The sequence below is a fragment of the Lacerta agilis genome, chromosome 12 (assembly GCF_009819535.1).
Source record: "Lacerta agilis isolate rLacAgi1 chromosome 12, rLacAgi1.pri, whole genome shotgun sequence".
Classification (NCBI taxonomy): Eukaryota; Metazoa; Chordata; class Lepidosauria; order Squamata; family Lacertidae; genus Lacerta; species Lacerta agilis.
Window position 1 is genome coordinate 37309688 of NC_046323.1, and position 20624 is coordinate 37330311.

Here is a 20624-nt window from a genome sequence, read left to right on the forward strand (position 1 = left end):
ACCACGAAGACTATATAAGTTGAGACTTTTCATATGGGTCTGTGTGTCAGACGCAGATGGGATCCCGCTGTCTGGTCACCTATAGCTTTTACTGAACCTGATCAATTCAGTGCAGGGCTGGTGAGTATGGATGTATGAATATGTGAATGAGTGCATATTCCCTGTCTTGTTATATGTTATGTTTGTTAACCAATAAAGCAGTATTATATAGAAATTCCAATATATATTGATTGGCTGAGGTTACCTGCGCTTTCCTAGGGTACACTGGGTCTCATCTATGTTAAACACCTAAACAGATAAAAGAAATCGGCTCCACCTCTTAGTGGGGATGCATTGCGGGCAAGCCACCAAGCTCCCCCCCCCCCGCGTGGTGGCGGGACTGTGACCTGCCTTATGCTGGGGAGGCCTGGCCATGCCAGTTAGCCAGGCGGCCAATCAGGCTGCTTGGGGGGCGTGGCCAGGGCCAGTTTAAACCACAGTGCAGCACTGAATCGCCCCTTTTCAGGCTGGTGCCGCGGATCTCCCGGCCACCCACCCTTTGTTCAGGTTGCGTCATTGGCCTTGCTATGGACTTCAGTTGGTCACCATTGGGGACCTGGTAGGAATTATTCCACTTGGCAAATTGTCACTGGCCACTTGTTTTACGCCTACCTTGTAGTGATCGTCACAACTTTGTAAGGTTAGGTGGTTAGGCATTGGAATGGCAATGTGTGGGGGAGGGGAGGTGCGACCATCACCTGCCCCTCCGTGCTCAAGGGTATTCTGTTAAAGGAATCTGTGGGTGTGGATCTCATCCGAAGCCTGGGGAGGGGCTAGGGCCATGCCACGACGCCAGCAGTAACCCAGAGTATGCTCGAGTCGATCCACATCAGCGGGGCTACCCCTACTGGTGGTTTACCCTTACCAAGGCAGGCAGGATATAGTCTGTTGATGCCACTGGCTAAGCCAATACCGCTCACAAAGTTGTGGTCTAAATTTTGCGCATTAACATTAACCTAAAATTCTGTGTCCTTGTGTCTTTATTTTCATGGGGGTGACTTGGGGCGTTGATACGAAACCTGTTTGGTCGTAACAATAACACCATTTTGTTTTGGAGTAATATCATAAAATTATATATCAATGGAAATATAATTTAATGAAGAATGCAATGCAACAGAGTTTATTCAACTATTTGTATTCTATCAAAAGTTATAGCCAAATAACCAGAAAAGGAAGCACAACTTGCTTGGGTTGATATGCAGTAGCTTTCCTTCATTTGAATGTAGCCAATGGGCATGAGTTTCAGAGAGCCAATCAGGTGTCATCTTGTTTTGGTATTACTGGGGGGGGGGAGTGGTGTTATGAGCCATCAAACCTTGAAAATACACTTTCCCCAAAAGGTTTCCACAATTTTGTGTAGATGCCATAATATTTAACATTAGGAAGACGGGAAAGCATCTTAGGACAGGTCAGACTGTCTGTACATGTAGCCCAGTATTTTTTAACTAGCTGGCACCAGGCAGCCAGCACTCCTCAGTCTTTCCCATCACCATCTGATGGTTTTGGCTTGAGATGCTGATGCTTGAACTGGGAAGTTTTTGCATGGAAGGCCTATGTGCTATCACCACTGAGTTACAGCCTCTCCCTTGTGCTCTCTTATGGGGGGGAATGCACTAGGAAATAATTAAGGAGCCCCTAAAAATGGGGGTGGGTGGGACAGATGAAGATATATTTACTTTGGCCTCCAGTGGTAACTAGAATACCGGTATATTGGCTCCATCTAAATGCCCACTTTCTGGCTGGTGCTTGCCATTAATTAAGCCAATAATGATTAGTCATTGACATTATGCTCCCTAAGGATTATCCCCAAATGACCACACAGAAATCATAGAATCATATCATTGTTGAGTTGGAAGGGACCCCAAGGGTCATCTAGTCCAACCCCCTGCAATGCAGCGCTCGCCCTGTTGGGGAAACATATTTTAATTTTAGATGTGGATTCATCGAACTAATTATTTTATACTTTTCAGAATAAATGTAAAAACTGATGGAAACTGAGGATGAAATTGCCATTGTGGGGATCGGATGCAATTTTCCTGGAGGTGAGCACTGCTCATTTAAATTACATATTAAGTTTACGTCAATGTGTAGTGGATGCTACCAGAGATCTTTATATTATAACTAACAGGGAATATGATTATACTTCTAGTGCAATAATACAGCAGCATTCACACAGCAGCCTTTTTAATGATCATAATCAGTATCAGCTCACATGGTAGGGCTGAATCACAGATGCACACTTCTGATATACAGTTCTATGATAAAATAATATAGAATCATAATATCATAGAACTGGAAGGGACCAAGAGGGTCATCTAGTTTAACCCCCTGCAATGCAGGAATCACTTTGCCAAACATGGGGCTCAAAGCCATGACCCTAAGATTAAGAGTCTCATGCTCTACTGGCTGAGCAATCAATGGACTTTGCCGGCTGCCCATTGCACCTCGATGGTCAAACATTTTGGAATTTGAATGGTCTTCCAGAATGGATTACATTCGACAACCAAGGTTCCACTGTAGTTTCTGTCAAACGAACCACACCAAAATAATTTAAGTTTCTATTTTAATAATTAAACTATTGGGAAGTAAATTCCAGTTATCTAAAATAATATTTTGCAACAGGTGAAGGAATTGATAATTTCTGGCGAGTTCTAGTAGAAGGCAGAAACTGTGTTGTAGAAATACCTCCGGAAAGATTTGAAACCCAAAGCTGGTATGATCAGGACAGTCACAAGCCAGGAAAGACGAACACAAGACATGCCGCTTTTACTGATGAGTAAGTATTAATGCTTAATCATACGATGGTGGAAAATAAACTGTGAATCAGCTCCAAGGAAGCAGAACACTAAACTGTTTTAAATTTTTTTTATTGTAAAGTAATTTGCCTAAACGTACACATTTGGTGTATGTTAAGGAAAATAGACAATACATTCCAAAGACACTTTTCTGTGTGTGATACCAGCCATTTTTTTGTAGGAAGCAAAAATGGTTTTGGTGCTACAGGTCTGAAGCAGTTTTGTTTTAGCCTAATATGATTGTCCCATGGATGGTACAATTCCTGATGAGTTCAACAGGCATTGCTCCCAGGCAGGGCCGTCTTAAGTAAATCCGGCGCCCTGGCGCGAAGATCTCTCCGGTGCCCCTTGCACTCCACCGGGCAGGGCCAGGCACAGCAGGCAGCCGGAGGGCATGGCGCGGCGCGCGGGGATGCCGAACTCACGCTCCGCCAGGCATGGCCAGGCGCGGCGGACAGCCGGAGGGTGCGGAGGGGTGGGTGGGGACGCTGCCAGCTGTGCTCTGCCTCCGCTTGCTTGGCTGAAGCGGCGGCACAGCGCTGCCGTCCAGGGAGCCTGGCTGCAGCGCCAACGGGAGGCTTGCCGACAGCCTCCCCGCGTCCGCAGCCCGAGAAGAGGCGGGCGAGAGCGGCGCTGCCACTGCCGCTTCAAGTCCCTCGTCTAGGGGTTGGGGGGAGGAACGGGGCGAGGGGGAGCAGCCAAAATGAGAGTACCCCTAAATCGCCTCCACTGATCGCCTCCTCCTGCCTTCCCATGCCCTCCTCCAGTCCTGCGCACACACCACCAGTCCTGGGCGGGGCGCACACACCAGCCAGGGAGGGAAGGATGGAGGCAGGGCTGATTGCTGCGCGCCCAGCTCGCCACCGCCAATCGCCTCCTCCTGACTTTCCCCTGGCGGGGGGCAGGCTGCCACCCCTACTGAGTCGCCGACGTGGCCCCGGACCTCTTCCCTGGCGCCCTCCAGAACGTGGCAACCTGGTGCACTGCGCAACTAGCCTTTATGGCTAAGACGGCCCTGCTCCCAGGTTAAGTGGGTATAGGATTGCAGCCTGAACTACATAACTATTTTAGTCAGTTTATATGGAAATAGAATTTACTTCAAATTGTTTCTTAATCTTATGGTTGGAAGACCAGAGAGTATTTTACTTGATTACATGGTGTGTAAATTATTTTTTGAATTTGTGGCTACAGCATGTGGGTGGTTGAGATGGTGGACACTGGCTTAAAACTAGCTTTGAAAAAGAACTGGATTATAGAAATTTGTCCATCAGTGACTATTACTCAACATAACTAAATGGAACAGCCATTTTAAGCAGTGAACACTTGAATGACATTTGTGATGTAGCAGAAGAGGACTTTTGCCTTCCTTCCCTGCTCATGAGCTTTTCAGAAACACCTGTCTGCCCAATATTGCAAATAGGATGCTGGACTAAATAGACCTTGATCCTGATTGCTGCTTAACTGGTCACAGGATGGGCGGCTGTGGAAGCCAGTCGCAACAAGCTCCTATCCCTGGGGAGCAATGATTGGGCAAGGTGGTCGGCCATTGGGGAATTCCCAGGCCGGCAGCCGGAGATATGTGGGCTTTCCCGCCATCTGTTTATTTGAATTTCATTTTATTCTGTGTTTTGATTACAGCTGAAACTAGTGTGGAATGCAAAATATTCAGGCATGTCAACAGAAGAGAGTAGTCCTAACTCTAAATAAGTCCTTTCATTTCCAAGAGCTCTTGCACAAGACTTTCCACTAGCGCTTTTCAAAACCTTTGAGCGCTTCTCTGAATTCTAAAGCTTGTAACTTTATTTACCATGCTTTTAATATAGCCTTTTGCTAGTATAAAGGTTCAGAACAGCACCCCTATATTTTCTCCCTCTACTCATGGTACTTTGGATCCATTTGTGCAAATATTTAAGTCCACTCTCCTAAGCCACTATTAAGTAGTGGCTCTAAATTTTCTTCTATTTTCATTCTACCTCCCCCAAGAACAAATGACCAAATTATTAAAGTCTTTTATTTAAAAATGATTAATGGAAATCATTTTCTAGAAGTAAAAACACTTGATTGTCTAAGTAATGAATGTGCCATGAGTTGGTTGCATATTATTCTCTCCTACTTACAGTGTTATTATCTGACTATTATCTGTTTTGTAGGTTTAATGCATTTGACAACAGGCTTTTTGGAATTAATGATGTGGAAGCTGAGCGCATGGATCCCCAGCAGAAATTACTCCTGGAATGCACATATAGAGCACTGGAAGATGCAGGAGTCCCTAGAGAAAACATAAGTGGGTCAAAAACAGGAGTTTTTGTTGGTGAGATGATAATTTGAATCTTAAAACAGTTGCACTAATTTAGGAGCATAGACTGGGACATGTAGGGCTGATCTATAAAACTCTCTTAGGTTGCAATCCTATAGACACTTACTTGGGAGTAAATCCCATTAGCTTAGATCCAACTCAGTTATGAATAGAATTTTCCTATTGTGGTGGTGTGTTAATGAAGTCTTATGAACACTTAAGGTTCATTTGCAGATCACTTAAAAAACCCCAAAAAGTGATTTGTAAGGGTGAGGTAGCACGCAAGTATACATCAGAACATTTGAAAAATGGGTTCAACATACCAATATTTACTGAACAAATGAACTTTAAGCCCACTGTTAAAGACCATTGAGAGTATCTACTGCTCACTTCACAATATTTTTGAAGAAAATGTGAAGTTGTCTAGACAGTAAATATAACTGCCTTTAAGAGCCTTATAAGCTAAAGAAAGTTTAAACTGATATAACTCAAGAAACAAACTAGATATACCGGTAACTCAAGAAACAAACATGTAACTATTGGTTACATGAACAACGCTGTTGATGGAGATTAATTAGTTAAATGATTTGCAGTTTTTAAAAATAAAGTCTAGTGTATTAAGAGAGCTGTTGGACTTATTAAAAGAGCTTCTGTGACTATCAGCTGCTTTGAATAGAACATGTGAATATGGATTTTATAGTCAATAAATAATACTATGCTATAAAGCAACTTTTATGCAGTATTTCCAATATTCAGTTCAAATTTGAGGAATAATACGATTTTCATATTATTAGTGATGTATGTAAAACACTCTTGTAAAACATGATCATTTGTACAGCAACCCTGTTAGGTAGGTGAACTGCATTCAGATTTTATACACTGGAGACCTGCGGAGAGATTAGCAGACAGCTAGGAAATGCAATTTATGGTGGAATATATATCCTTACAAAGATGACTCAATGGAAAGCCTAATCTTGTTGTGTAGATTGAAGCATGTTGTCTGTGGCAGATCTAGAGCAATAAATGCAATCAAGAATGAATACTGTACTCTCAATGTACTATGCTGGTAAGACAGTAAGGTAAAGGTAAAGGTACCCCTGACTGTTAGGTCCAGTCGCGGACGACTCTGGGGTTGCAGTGCTCATCTCGCTTTACTGGCTGAGGGAGCCGGCATTTGTCTTTGTTGGCAGACAGCTTCCGGGTCATGTGGCCAGAATGACAAGCTGCTTCTGGTGAACCAGAGCAGCGCACGGAAACGCCGGTTACCTTCCCGTCAGAGCGGTACCTATTTATCTACTTGCACTTTGACGTGCTTTCGAACTGCTGCTAGGTTGGCAGGAGCTCACACCATCGTGGGGATTCGAACCACAGACCTTCTGATCGGCAAGCCCTAGGCTCAGTGGTTTAGACCACAGCGCCACCCGCATCCCTGGTAACACAGTACATCTTTCGTATTCACAGGTATGATGAATCAAGACTACAGGCTAATGAGTGGCAGAAACCTCACTGAAGTAAGCCACTATGATGGCACTGGGACAGCAATGAGCATAGCTGCTAACCGGATTTCATATACATTTAATCTGACTGGGCCATCGGTTGCCATTGACACAGCTTGCTCCTCATTTAATTATGCTTTGCACTTTGCTTTGCATGCAATTAAACAAGGTAATGAGATCTAATCATTTTTCATTTGTTCATATTCTTCCTTTCCTCTAAGGATCAAAAAGTGACAAACAAGTCCCCACTCCACGCAATACTGGCTCTCATATTTTATTCCCTATTTAGCAGCATGAGTTGCAAGGCATAGTAAAATATTGGGATATGTTTCTGGAAAGGTCTGAAGTATGTTGTGAAAGCCTCCCCCCCCCAAACCCCCAGCCTTCTGAAGGCCACAGGAACTCATAATTCTGGGATTTTTCTTGGTCTTCCTTACTGCTTATTACGGACCAGTTATATTATGTCATGTCACACAGGGTGCATTTTGTAATTTAGGGATGTTGCCTCACAGACCATAAACTCCAGTAGGCAAGCATTGAATGGAAGTGAGAGAGAAAAGAGCTTATAGGAATGATGTAGCTAAGCGTAAGTTAGGAAAATAATTTTATATTAATTTTATATTAATTTAGTGACAAGATGTAGACATTTGCTTTACTCACACTTTCCCCCCACAAACAGTGAGAGACTTACTGTTGCGTGTCGAGACCCCGAAACCACCCCCTTCTTGATGAACAAGCCACAAGGACACAGATATTAGGTTAAATGTTATTGGGCAAATTTAGGCCACAACTTTATTGGTTACAGAATGTAAGCGGAATTGGCTTAGGCATTGGATTGACCCAACTATATCTGACACCTGCCCACCATGCAGGGAGTCCAGTAAAGGTCAACCATGGCCCTAGCCCTGCCCTGGGCTTCAGACAAGATCCACACTCCCGGATTCCTTTAACGGAATACCCTTAAGCTTGGAGGGGCAGGTAGATGTGTGTGTTTGTATACCAATGTAATCTTTTCAGAAGACTAAATACTGAGCCTTATGCTGAACAGAAATGCATTATTTATTTTACCCTACAGGAGACTGCGAAGCTGCTCTTTGTGGAGGAGTGAACTGCATAATGGAACCACGGGTCTTTGTAGCTCTTAGTAAAGCCAAGATGCTATCCCCTGAAGGAGTCAGCAAACCCTTTTCTATAAAAGCCGATGGCTATGGAAGGGGAGAAGGTTGTGGAGTTCTTTTGCTGAAATCGTTAAAGAAGGTATGAGTATAGAAACGGGATTCACAAACTCCTGACTCTTAATTCATTAAACCTAGGAATTATGCCTAATTCTATTTATAAATTAGTCATAGCTGGTAGAATGCTCACCACGTCTTGTAATCTTTGTTATAAGAGGGAGAGCGTATCATAAAATGTTAACTGAGTTATATTGCACTGGCTGTGTTTGTCATCCCTATGTTTCACAACTTTAAGAAGCAGTTACAGGTAGGAAGCCGTGTTGGTCTACTGTAGTCAAAACAAAATAAAAAATAAAAAAAATTCTTCCAGTAGCACCTTAGAGACCAACTAAGTTTGTTCTTGGTATGAGCTTTCGTGTGCATGCACACTTCTTCAGATACAGTATTTTGTTTTGAACCCTTGGTGTATGAAGTCCTGCACTGTTTAGGATGGGCTATCTGAAAGACCACCTCACCCTTATATGACAAGTCAAGTCACTGAGGGCCTCCAGCAGATACCACCGGATCAGGAGGTCTGTTCTTCACAATATAGGACTTGGGCCCTTAGTGCTGTGACACCTGTCCTTTGGAATTACTCCCCCTGCTTGAGTATTACACAGATGCTGTATCAGCTGTCTTTTAAGTGCCTACTGAAGAACCTTCCTCTTAGCAAGCCTTTTAAAGTAGAGATCTTTCTCAGTCTACATCTGTATTGGAATTGTTTTAAAGATGGTGTTATTGTTTGCTATCCTGGGCCCCTGTACAGGAGCACTCCATGCTGCAAAATTTATTTCAGCTCCCACTTATATTCTGCTAATTGCACCCTGTCTTTATACTCTTGTGAGCATTTAGATTTATATATTGAGAGAGAGAAAATGTATCTGAAGAAGTGTGCATGCACATGAAAGCTCATACCAAGAACAAACTTAGTTGGTCTCTAAGGTGCTACTGGAAGGAATTTATTTTATTTTTTATTTTGTTTTAACTTTAAGAAGCTTTACCTCTTTTCCTCTTATTTAAAATAGGCGCAGGAAGACTTCAACAAAATATGGGGTGTCATCAGCATGAGTGCAGTCAACCAGAATGGAAGATCCGTCACACCGATCACCAGACCATCTCAAGAGGAGCAGGAGAAGTTGCTGCTCAGCATCTACCCAGATCGTGTTGATCCATCTGTTGTGCAATATATTGAAGCACATGGCACAGGGACACCTGCAGGAGATCCTGTTGAGGCAGAGAGCTTAGGTAATGTCATTGGTAAAAAGAGGTCTCCTAATCTGCCCCCTCTCAAGATTGGCTCCGTTAAAGGGAACATTGGGCACACAGAGTCAGCTGCTGGAGCAGCAGGCTTAATCAAAGTTCTTCTCATGATGCACCATGGGAAGATAGTGCCATCCTTGCACTTTTCAGAGAGCACAAGCAGCATAAATACAGGGAAACTGAATCTCTCCATCCCAACAACAGTGGAGAAGTGGGAGGAGTCCAGTGATTTTGGCAGAGTTGCTGGGATCAACTGTTTTGGATTTGGGGGCACCAATGCCCATGTGGTTGTCAGACAGTTTAAACAAACCCAGGTTATTTCTCCAGTCCAAAGGCCTGTCGAATTATTTGTCATTTCGGCAGCTTCAGGAGATTCTCTCAAACGGGCTATAGAAGACACAACTAGACACATCAGCACAAGGGATTCCGTAACACTCTCAAATCTGGCCTATACATCTGCTTGTAGAAGAAGCCATATAAACTTCAAGTACAGAAAAGCATTTGTGGCATCTTCACTACAGAAACTAGAGCAACAGCTTTCCCCTGCAGCTGAAATGGAAACAGCTCCGCTGAAGAAACCGCCACAATTAATTTTTGTATTCTCTGGTAACGGTCTGGATCTGAAAGGGATACCTGAGATATTGCTGAGGTCTGAGCCAGTGTTTAGAGACAAATGCAAAGAAATAGAAAGGCTGTTTCTAGAATACCTTCCCACAGGAATCCTAATATCAAAAGAAAATGAACACAAAGATTTGTCCAGGCCTGAAGTTGCCCAGCCCTTACTCTTTACACTGCAGGTGGCCTTGGTTACACTCCTGCAACACTGGGGCGTTAAGCCGATTGCTGCTGTTGGCCATTCAGTTGGCGAAGTAGCTGCTGCCCATTGTGCTGGATTGATTTCCCTGGAAGATGCTGTCAAAGTCATCTACCACAGGAGCAGGCTGCAGGCTAAAGTCACTGGAGGGAGAATGCTGGTGGTTGGCAACATTCCCGTTGCAGAGGTGTCAGCAGCCCTTGGTGCATATTCCGGGAAAGTCTGTGTTGCAGCGTTTAACAGTCCTTTGTCTTGCACATTATCAGGAGATGAAGCGTCTATCCACGCCATTCAGAAGGATCTGGCTGAGCACTTCAGTAAAAGAAACATATTTCTTCATGTTTTAAATGTGCCAGCTGCATATCACAGCCATATGATGGATCCAGTACTAACCGAGGTAGCAGAAAATCTATCAGAATTAAAGAAAGGGAAGCCAGAGATTGACCTAATTTCTACAGCAACAGGGAAGGCTGCTTCAGATGGTGATTTTGTTACAGGCACCTACTGGGCCAGACAGGTTCGGGATCCTGTTTTTTTTGTAGAAGCTATAACAACTGCAGCAAAAAGCAGAGGTGATCCTGTATTTGTGGAAATTGGTCCACAGAGTGCACTGAAAAGATATATAATTGAAGCATTAGGGACACAAGCAAAAGTTTTTCCTTCCTTGCACCTTGACAAAGAGTATATGACCCTTCTCACACTTGTTAAAGGCCTTTTTGAATTGGGAGTCAATCCAGATTGGGAGCACATCTATGCAGGATATCAGGGTGTACCAGCAGCCTATCCCAGGTATCAATTTGATCACAAGAAGCTCATGTCATTTTTAAACATGCTCCAGCAGCCAACTCAAACCAAGCCGGACACAAACCACCTGTCAATTCATAATGTCAGCAATGACAGTTCAGAATTCAAGTATTCCATATCTCAGACAGTGACTCCATATTTGTACGAGCACAAGCTCAATGGTGTTGCTCTGGTTCCTGGTGCCTTTTTTGTTGAACTTGCTTTGTCAGCTGTGATGGCTAGCTCAGGAAGAAAGGAGCCCTTAAGTTTGTGTCAGATGAGCATGAAGTTTGAATCGCCTTGTGTTTTAAGTGAAAATTCTCATGATTTGAAGCTAAAAGTGGTGTCACAAAAGGAAACAAAAGATTTCAAAATACTGTCCTCATCTGGTGCGATATATGCATCTGGACAGATCACATGGAACCAAGAAACCTTTCTTGAAGAAAATCACATTTCATATAGACATGTTTTTCAGCGGTGTAAATCAATTGTCCGAAAGGATGAAATATACGAAACATTATCTCGTTTTGGATTTCAATATGACTCAGTATTCAAGCAGCTAAGTGATGTGTTTTATTGTGAAGAACTGAAGGAAGCCATAACCATCATTAAGGTGAACAAGCAAACCAGGGGAGAACTGCACAAGTATTTTATTCATCCAGTGATATTAGACTGCTTTCTGCAAATGACTGGTGTGATGACCACAAAAACCAGGAACAACTGTACAGGGTTTCCTTCCAACATAAGCAGCCTTGTAATTGTCCGACCTTTGGAAGAGGAAATGATGATATATCTGAAAACAAGTAAGTCTACTGAGAACTATTTAGAGTTTTGTGGATGCTTCACAGATAAACAAGGCTCTGTTTTGGTTGAGATTAAACGTGTTGGGATCACTCTTCTGAAGAGAACGTCCAATAGTGGTGATGGTTTCCTTTTTGAAAATCAGTGGAAAGAGGTAGCCCCTTCCCGGATTATCCAAACCTCAGGAGATGCACCCAGAGCTGCAGTGTTTGCTGACAAAATTGGAGTTTCTCAACAGCTCAAAAAATATTTACATAAAGATTCTAGGTTTTTGATGTATGAAGACTGGGAGAGATTACTGGTGTCAGGAAGCTCAAATTCAGCTGCTCAGGACAAAATTAGGTTAGAGGTACATGACCAGAGTGATGTTTTGTTTATGTGGGGAATTCAAAGATCAAATGGAGAAAATCCTGAGAGTGTTGTTGCAAGCTTATCCAAATGTTGTGAAGCTTTCCGGCAGCTTGTCATTGCATTAAGAGAGAAGAACAGTCATGGTTCCATCAAGATAATTACATACAGAGCAACAGGCAGGACAGTAGATCACATTAACCCTGGCTTGGCTTTGTATGGCATGGTAAGATCCTGCATTCTTGAAGCTACTGAAATCACATTTCAGATTATTGATATTGGTTCAACAAGTGCAACGGACATAGCAGTTTTAGCAGATGTTTTAGCAGAATATGAAGCAGATCAATATGCTGAAGTCTGGATTAATCAGGGGAGAATTTACACTTCTGAAATTAGATGCACACAGGTTAATGATATGTCCTACAGTGGTCCTTCCCAGTCTCTTCAAGAGTCTGAGCTGTCAACTTTTTACACTTCTGAGCCTCATGAAGTAAGAAATCTATTTGCCGAGCCAGCTGACCACATTGATATTTCTCTTGATAATCACAATGTTGAAGTGCAAGTAGAGAAAATAAGTATCCATTCTGAAGACTATTATCCTGTTAGTGTTTCCAGCTGTGACTTTGGAAACACATTATACTGGAATTCACAGACCATCGATAAATACAAGTTCTTGGCTCTGGACTACAGTGGGACGGTGATTGCAACAGGCAGTGATGTAAAAAAGATCAAAGTGGGAGATCATATTGTTTCATGCTACCCTGTGGCTGCATCTTCAAGAATCAGGATTCCAGAAGCAGTGTGTTTCAAAACCCAGAAATTCCCATGTTTTCAAACTTTACCCTGTGTCTCCTTCTTTAGGATAGGATGGGAAATTTTGCACCAGATGTTACCAAAGATGAAACGCAATAGATGTTTAGGCATTATTTCTGATGAACCACAGTCGGTTTTGTGTAAAGTGCTTGCTTTGTCAGCTCGGGAATTGGGCTGGAACACCTTATGTACAGCACTTGACAGCAGCCTGGAGAAAAGAGTAGCTCAATGCAATGCCCTTGTCTTTCTGCCCTTCCTAGAAAGATTACCCAAAGACGTCTTAGCCCGTCTTTCACATCTTCAGGATGTTGTGGTAATCGATGGGAACCACCATTCTGAACACTTGCGATCTCTAATTGGAAGTGGTCATGAAAACTTTCAAATTCATATTCTCAGTCTTGCAACCATTTTTCAGAAATCATCGCTGAAACATTCCCACAAGCCTTTCAGTAACTGGTTGAAATCAATGCAATGCAGGCAATTCAAGGACTTGCCTTGTTCCGTTTTTCAGCAGACAGAGAACAGTGAGAGCATAGACACTATAACATCCTACTTTACCTGTAAGGCTGTCTCATTTGCTGTGCTGAAAGGCAATGAGCAGAACAGGTGTATTTCTGACATACCAGTGCATGAAGCAAAGCGGAAGATGTTTAAGCAGAATGCTGTTTACATAGTCGCAGGAGGACTCACTGGGCTTGGCTATGAAACTGTTAGATTTATTGCTCAAAATGGAGGAGGATGCATCGTGATCCTTTCAAGGAGAAAGCCCAGCATTGAAAAGCAGAAGGAAATAAGTGATTTGCAGATTCAGAACAAGTGGAGCAATATCATCAGTCTGCAGTGCAATGTGACTTTTTGGCCTGAGGTTGAGAAAGCAATCAGTTCAATCAGCAAAATCTTTCCAAAGTGTCCAATCAAAGGTGTTTTCCACAGTGCTGTGGTTTTGCATGATGGGCGCATTGAAAATATGACCCTCTCCAGCTTTGAGAAAGTTTTAAGCCCAAAGGTTGCTGGTGCCATCAATCTCCACCACGCCACTCAGGGACATGCTCTTGATTATTTTGTATGTTATTCATCTGTTGCTTCCTTTCTTGGAAGTTCATTGCAAGCAAACTATGCCGCTGCCAATTCCTTCTTGGACCTTTTCTGCCAATTCAGAAGAAACTGTGGACTGTCAGGACAATCCATCAACTGGGGTGCCTTGAATCTCGGACTCATGGAAGGTCAAAATCAACTTCAAAAATTGGTGGAATCAAAGGGTATATCAGTTCTGCAAGTGGATGAGATCTATGAGAATCTTAAAACAAGCTTAACTCTGAACCACCCTCAGCAAGCTGTGGTGAAGCTGAATTTCAAAACAATGCTCAACCATTACTATCGTCAAATTCCAGCAATCAGAAGTCGCATGCATACTATTATGATAGAACAATTTGGCAGTCAGGCTGAGCTTTTTGAACAAGCCATGTCCAAGGATTTGGCTGCACTAAAATCTGATGACTATATCATATCATTGGTGAGTCAGCTCACTAGTACAGATCCAAGTGACATTGCAATGAATACACCCCTTTTGTCCCTTGGCATAGATTCCATGTTGGCCATGACTCTGCACAATCTCATTTATCTAGAACGAAAGGTTGATATACCACTTGTGAAAGTTCTTGATCCTCATAGCACAGTGCTTAGTTTAGCACTGTTTTTAGAAGAATGTTCTAAAGAACCTGGGAAACTTGAGTGTGGCGTTCACACAGAGCCCTCAGTTGTTCCAAGGACTATTGACCCTGTGCCACCACATGTATTCGCTTCCGCTGCCTCCAACCAGGTTTCCCCAGTAATATATTCAGACTCAGTCAGGTTGTAACATATTAACAAAGATTCCAGTTTATTGTGAACACAAACAAGTTTTAAATACTTTGAAACACTGCAGTCCGATTCAGTCTCTCTGTTCCCCCTCTGTCTCTAGCCCACTCTGACTCCTTATTCCACCCACAAGAAACCAACTGAACCAACTGTCTCTCTATTTCCAACTGTCTTCTCCAACTATCTAAACCTTTTAAAAGCAAGTTGGCTCCGCCTCTGGGCTTTTCTATTGGTCTACCTATCAACCCTTTCTCTCCCCCTGTACAGACATTTCAAAAAGAACAGGCAAACACCATGCTGAGTGATTCCTGAGGGAAAATGAACTGTGAAATAGAAACCTGAAATATCTTTTCCTAGCTTCAGTGTTGATTTTATTTGCATCATTTTTTTAAAAAAATATCTAAATTTTCTATTAATAGTGACCCTCAACAAGAACCATAATTTGGATTAACTAAATAGATGTAATTATATTCTTAGTGCCAACTGCTATTTCGCCACGGACACTGGTAATCATTTAAATCTGCTGACAGTTAAGCTTTTCATGTGAGGGCTTATCCATGCTTACCTTGTGCCCCACTCTTTCCAGACACAGGTTCGCGCTTTAAAACTCTGTCTCCAAGGATGTGTGGGTTTTGCCCTGGAGCTTTCCCTGCAAAAAAAACACTCTTTAGCGCTCAACCAGTGCAAATGTCAATTCAGGCTTTCAGTGGGTTGAAGTTGGCTCTGATTGAGTGCTAAAATGCAGGTTTTCATGGGGAAAGCTCCACAGCAAAAAAATAAAGGGGGTGTTCGGACATGGAGCTTTAAAGTACAGTATGGGAAGAGCAGAGGAAAGGTTGATAAGCTTACTCTGAACCGTTTTGGGGCATTCTTTGTTTGCCCTTCCGAATGTTTTGGCATGCTTAAGACAAGTAAAGTGGTTTACGGGGATCACTTGCCCTTTATGAAAGGGTGCAGAGGCTGAGCTTGAGTTTGAACATTAAACGTGGGATTTTAAAATGAATGTAAAATGTGTTTCTGATTTTTTTTTTTAATCTACAAGTCATTTGCTACACTACAGTATGTTTAGTATGTTTATCTTCTCCCTTTTGAAAACTGATCAAAGAAATTCAAACAACCATTACAATACATAGCATTTTTCATTGTGATCTCTCAGTTTCCAAGGGAGATACGACATAGTGCTTTGCTTCTGCCTTTCCTGGGTCTTTTTAAAAATGGACTGAGCAGAGGGCTGTATTTGGAGTTCAGTCCTCACTGCCATTGGCTGCCTTCATTCCCAGCTCTGAATGCAATGTACCAGTAATTAACATTACGCTTTCTATATATTTTGCAGACTTTGGAGTTTAGTTAAGTGCCACATTAGTTAACTTTGCATATCATGTTTAAAATTGTGAAGTACATTTTCCCCCCAGATTTTTAATGTGGAAGACGTTTTTACCTTCATTACTACTTTGTATTTGCATATTTTATATTTTTATGCTATACAGTGAAGTCTTCTTGCTTTATTACTAATTTGCATCAAAAATAACCAGTATTACTCTCTGTGTTTGAATAAATTACATTGTTTTTAATCAGTTAATAAAGGTTACTTTTATGTGATTAAATGGAATGTTTATTCTTAATACAAAAGGGGGGGTGTTACTGGTATTTCAGATTTTTGTTGAAGGGGACAAGACTCTCAGCATGTTTTAAAGAGTCTTTGTAGGTATATTCAATATTACTTTATTAGGAATTCTTGCATTACAAAATATATTTTGTTTTTTCCCCAGCTTATACATATATATTCTTACACATGTGAGTGTACAAGGAAGAAATTTATGTTTGGTGCAGAACAGGTATGGGAAACCTGCAACTCTTCAGCTATTGCTGGACTCCAATTCTTATCTGTTCCAGCCAGCAGGGTCAATGGTCGGGGCTGATGGGAGTTGAAGCCCAGCAATGCCAGGCTGGGGACCAGCTCCCCATTCTTGCTGTAGGACTTGTGAGCTTACCATGGCCCTAGTGGGGATTCTTTCTGCGTCTCAGTCAGGGTACTGATTCCTGAGGGTAGCTCATACACTGAAGCCTCTTAACAGTGAGTATGTCCATTCCATTACAGTGGATTTGATAATGGTTTACCAAGTTTGTAGCATGCCCTGGGTCCTCCTTTGTAATGGAGAAAGGCAGCCTAGAAATGGAAGAAGTCACATTGTGTCATTGATACCACAAATGTGGGTGGAATAAGGCCTACTTACTGAGGACGGGGTGCAGCAGGGCTTATTCTAAACTACCTCCCCCCCACTGCAATAGTAGTTCCCCCTCCTCAAACGTTTAGTAAGCAAAAGGAAGGGAAAGGAAGAGGTGGGCAAATGAAAATTATCAGCAAAAGAAAGGAAGAAATAGACTGCAAGGCTGAGGAAATCATTGGCGGCAAGGAAAAAATAGGTACATAAAAGAAGAATTCATTGGATGCCAAGATACAGGTTTGAGGCAAGTTCTCTTTGGTTCACTCATATGCCCAACTGCACAAAATAATAATAATAATATTTCACACTTGTCAGGGATGTCTCCTCCCTTCCACTGCAGCCGGGAAGGCGATCGACATCGCAGAAGCTTTCAGAGTATAGAGACCCTCGTCCGTCCGTTGTTTTACGAGCTCTTCATCCCCCTCTGCAAGCTCGCATAGTTCACATTCCTCAGAGGGGGAAAGAGGGGGGGAGACAGAAGAGCGTTGCGGAGGCTCAGAGCTGGAACACCAGAGAGAAAGCAGGGACAGAGGTCAAGTTCTCAGAGGGGAAGAAGGAGGGGCTTTAGGTTTCCCAAGATGCTCTGTTGGAAGGGAAACCGAAAGAGCTCGTTCCGGAAAACTAATGAGTAAGAGAAAGGACGCTTGAGACTTTGCTTTGCTGTATATAGTTTGCATAAATAAAGAACATAGTTTTTAGAAGTTCTTTGCCTTTGGACTGTTACTCATGAGCAACCACTAAGAGTCCTTACAACACTCTTCCTCTTTCACTTCTTCTACACAGCACAAAATGTGTCTAGCTGCATGTCAGAATAAACCACGCATAAGCTACAGTTTGTAAGTTACAGCGCACAGATGACTTAATCATGGCCGGATCAATGTTTTCTAAGGCATGTTCCTGTAGATGTCTAGTCAAGGCCAAGCCAACCAGTCATTTCTAGTAAAATGGCTTGAAAACGTGTAAACAATATGAATATACAGGTAGACTGTTCTGATATGACTGACATTTTTTGTTCCACTGAGCATCATAGGAGAGGTATGCTAGTGTACATTGGCCTTATTAGTTAACTTTTACGTGCACAGAAGTTCACCCCTAAATGCCAGACACTGAAGAAAAACAACAGAGGATGTGCAGTGCCTGTGTCCTCTGTTCTTGATGTTACCAGAGAGATCTGTGCAGCTGCATAATTTTTGTGGTTGTATGAAGATTTGTAAGAATGGAGTGGGGGATATAAATTGTTTATCTTCTTTTTTTTGCTATAAGCCCTAATCTCATCACATATTGCTTTAATTAATTTCTTAAATTTCTGACACCCTGAGTAAATAATTACTTTTAATTGTCAGTACTATTTGTAAACTGATAGGTTTATGGTACTTATGCAACCAAAAAGTCCCAAGTTCTCAGAAAAGTAAATTTATACAAAGCTGGTAAATACATCTTAATAATGGTGAATACAACAACAGAAACAACAAAAGGGGGGTGCACTGTGGCAGAGAAATGCGACAAAAATTCTGCTGATGTTGCCAACATAAAATACCTGCATATAAACCTGACACTTAAGATTTCTGACAACAAGCGGAGACTGAAATGGAAACTATAGGTTTCTTTGTGCTGTTCCAAGAGATTGAGGCTATGCACACATTAGTGGCTTAGAATCATAGAATTATAGAGTTGAAAGGGCTCTTAGGGTCATTTAGTCCAACCCTCTGCAATGCAGGGATCTCAACTAAAGCATCCATGACAGACGGCCATCCAACAATAAAGGTTTGCCCCGCCACTGCTGCATTTCAAGTCATGTTTGCATGTTTCTGTGCACACCAGAGATGGGGCAGAGATGTCTTTATCCAATGTGTATTACCTGTTTGGTCTTCCTCCAACTCCTACCCCTCCCCACTTTTAATCATGAAGCTGTCATCCGCACATGCACAATGTTGGTCTCAAATGCACACACCTCAGCCTAACTGCGAAGTGAATACAGCGTTTCAATTTGGTGGGAGCTGATCAAACTACAAAAGAGGCTGGGTGGGGGGGGGGAAGGAGGTGGCCTGTGTGTTTTTCTGTGCTTGTATGACGTTTGTGGGGCAGAATGGATGAATAGGCTGGGAGTCACAGGGAAGAGGGTGGGGCAGGGAGATGGAGGGAGAACAAGCAGGGGCAGAGGAAGGGGGGTTTGGTGGGGGCGATCGGCCCTGGGTGTCAACACTGAGGGGGGTGACAAAATGCCGGGCGGCACTCACCGTGGGGCCTGCAGCGCACCTGAGCCACGCGTCTCTCCTGGGAGTGATGCAGTGGCTTGGGTGCCCGCAGGGACCACACTGCCCCAAACGTGTCACGCTATTAAAAATTAGCCGCTGTTTCTTTAATACAAAATGAACTGAGTCAGCATGAGTCAGCGGCCTACAATGAATTGGCAAAGCCTGCATGACTCATGCAACCTTTCACCCAAATATGCTTGTGTAGATATGGGATGATCTGTTTGGGTGTTTGTTGTGGTTGCGTTGGTTGGTTAGATGGTAGAAAGCTGGTTGCATTTGATGTGTAAAGCTGTTGGTCGTGGTTGGAGAAGTTTTTGTTTTTGTAATAAAAGCATTCTGTAAAGTACTCTTTTTCAAGGACTCTTTGTGCCAACTAGGGTCCGAGGACCAGGTAAAGGGGGCAAAGGAGGTCAGAACTGTTTTATTTTTTCAAAACACTGACAAAACGGTCTGCCTGCCACCTCCCCCTCAGCTGTAGGGTGGCTGAGGGGGGGGAGGGGGGAGGCAGGCAGACTCCTTGGAAGCCCCGCGAGTGACTGGCCCCGCCCCCATGAGCGGCTGGCCCCGCCCCACGGGTGCAGGTCACACGCGCTGTCCCAGGCACCTGATTGGCTTGCTCCGCCACTGAGAGCAAGCATGAGGAGGGAAATAGAAATGGATAGCTGCTGACTGCTATGTGAGTCCCAACACCAGGGGCAAAACTAGGCTTTATTTCACCCAGGTCAAAGTCCCAGTTGGGCACACCCCATGAGCTTTTATGTACACACACACACACACAGGCTGGGAACCTCAATTGTGCCCCTCTGGAGGCTTCGCCCAGGGCAAACAACCTGGATAGTCCCCCCTGTAGTTACAGCTCTGCCTACCACCACCGCTTTCCCCCAAGGGATGCAGCCCTCAACCCACAACCCAGGGATATGACTGGCAATTATACATTTAGCATGATATCTAGTTTGACACTAAGGAATGCTTTCGGTTGGTAAGGGTTGGTCAGGGTGGAGATGGCATATACTGACAACTGACTCTTTTTCTGTAGCTCCCTTAACATATATGAGTTGCAGCAACTGACCAGTAAAACCAATCTCTGCCTATTACAATATGGGACACTTACAATTATGATAGTGTTATGCACTGGGCTAAAAAAGTAAGATTTATTTATCTTACCTAGGATCTCATTATTCATTTGGTGGTCTGACGGTTTTGGTTCTGCCACGACAATTTTATCTTTCTAAATCTTATTCATTTTTATTAGTTTCTGTATCTCTGACTGTTGAAAGCCAGTTTCACGGCAGTGTACAAAACCACGTGCTGTTTACTTGCCAATTAAGCATTATGCCTGATCTGGTATAAGCAGACGGCCTAGCCTGAATGCGTCTAGAACAGGGGTCAGCAAACTTTTTCAGCAGGGGGCCGGTGCACTGTCCCTCAGACCTTGTGGGGGGCTGGACTATACTTTGGGGAAAAAAATGAATGATTTCCTATGCCACACAAATAACCCAGAGATGCATTTGAAATAAAAGCACACATTCTACTCATGTAGAAATACGCTGATTGCCGGACCGTCCACGGGCTGCACTGAGAAGGCATTGGGCCGCATCCGGCCCCCGGGCCTTAGTTTGGGGATCCCT

The 20624-nt window shown here is 43.1% G+C and overlaps 1 protein-coding gene across 1 annotated transcript; it reads left to right on the top strand.

The window, feature by feature from the left end:
- Window positions 1-1751: 1751 nt before the first annotated feature.
- Window positions 1752-14901, top strand: LOC117056055 (phthiocerol/phenolphthiocerol synthesis polyketide synthase type I PpsD-like). The gene is made up of 7 exons (XM_033166099.1): window positions 1752-2081; window positions 2662-2815; window positions 4985-5145; window positions 6592-6795; window positions 7702-7883; window positions 8866-14386; window positions 14814-14901. The coding sequence occupies exons 1-7, from the start codon at window positions 2027-2029 to the stop codon at window positions 14819-14821; spliced, it is 6285 nt and encodes a 2094-aa protein (XP_033021990.1). The 5' UTR covers window positions 1752-2026; the 3' UTR covers window positions 14822-14901.
- The last annotated feature ends 5723 nt before the right edge of the window (window positions 14902-20624 follow it).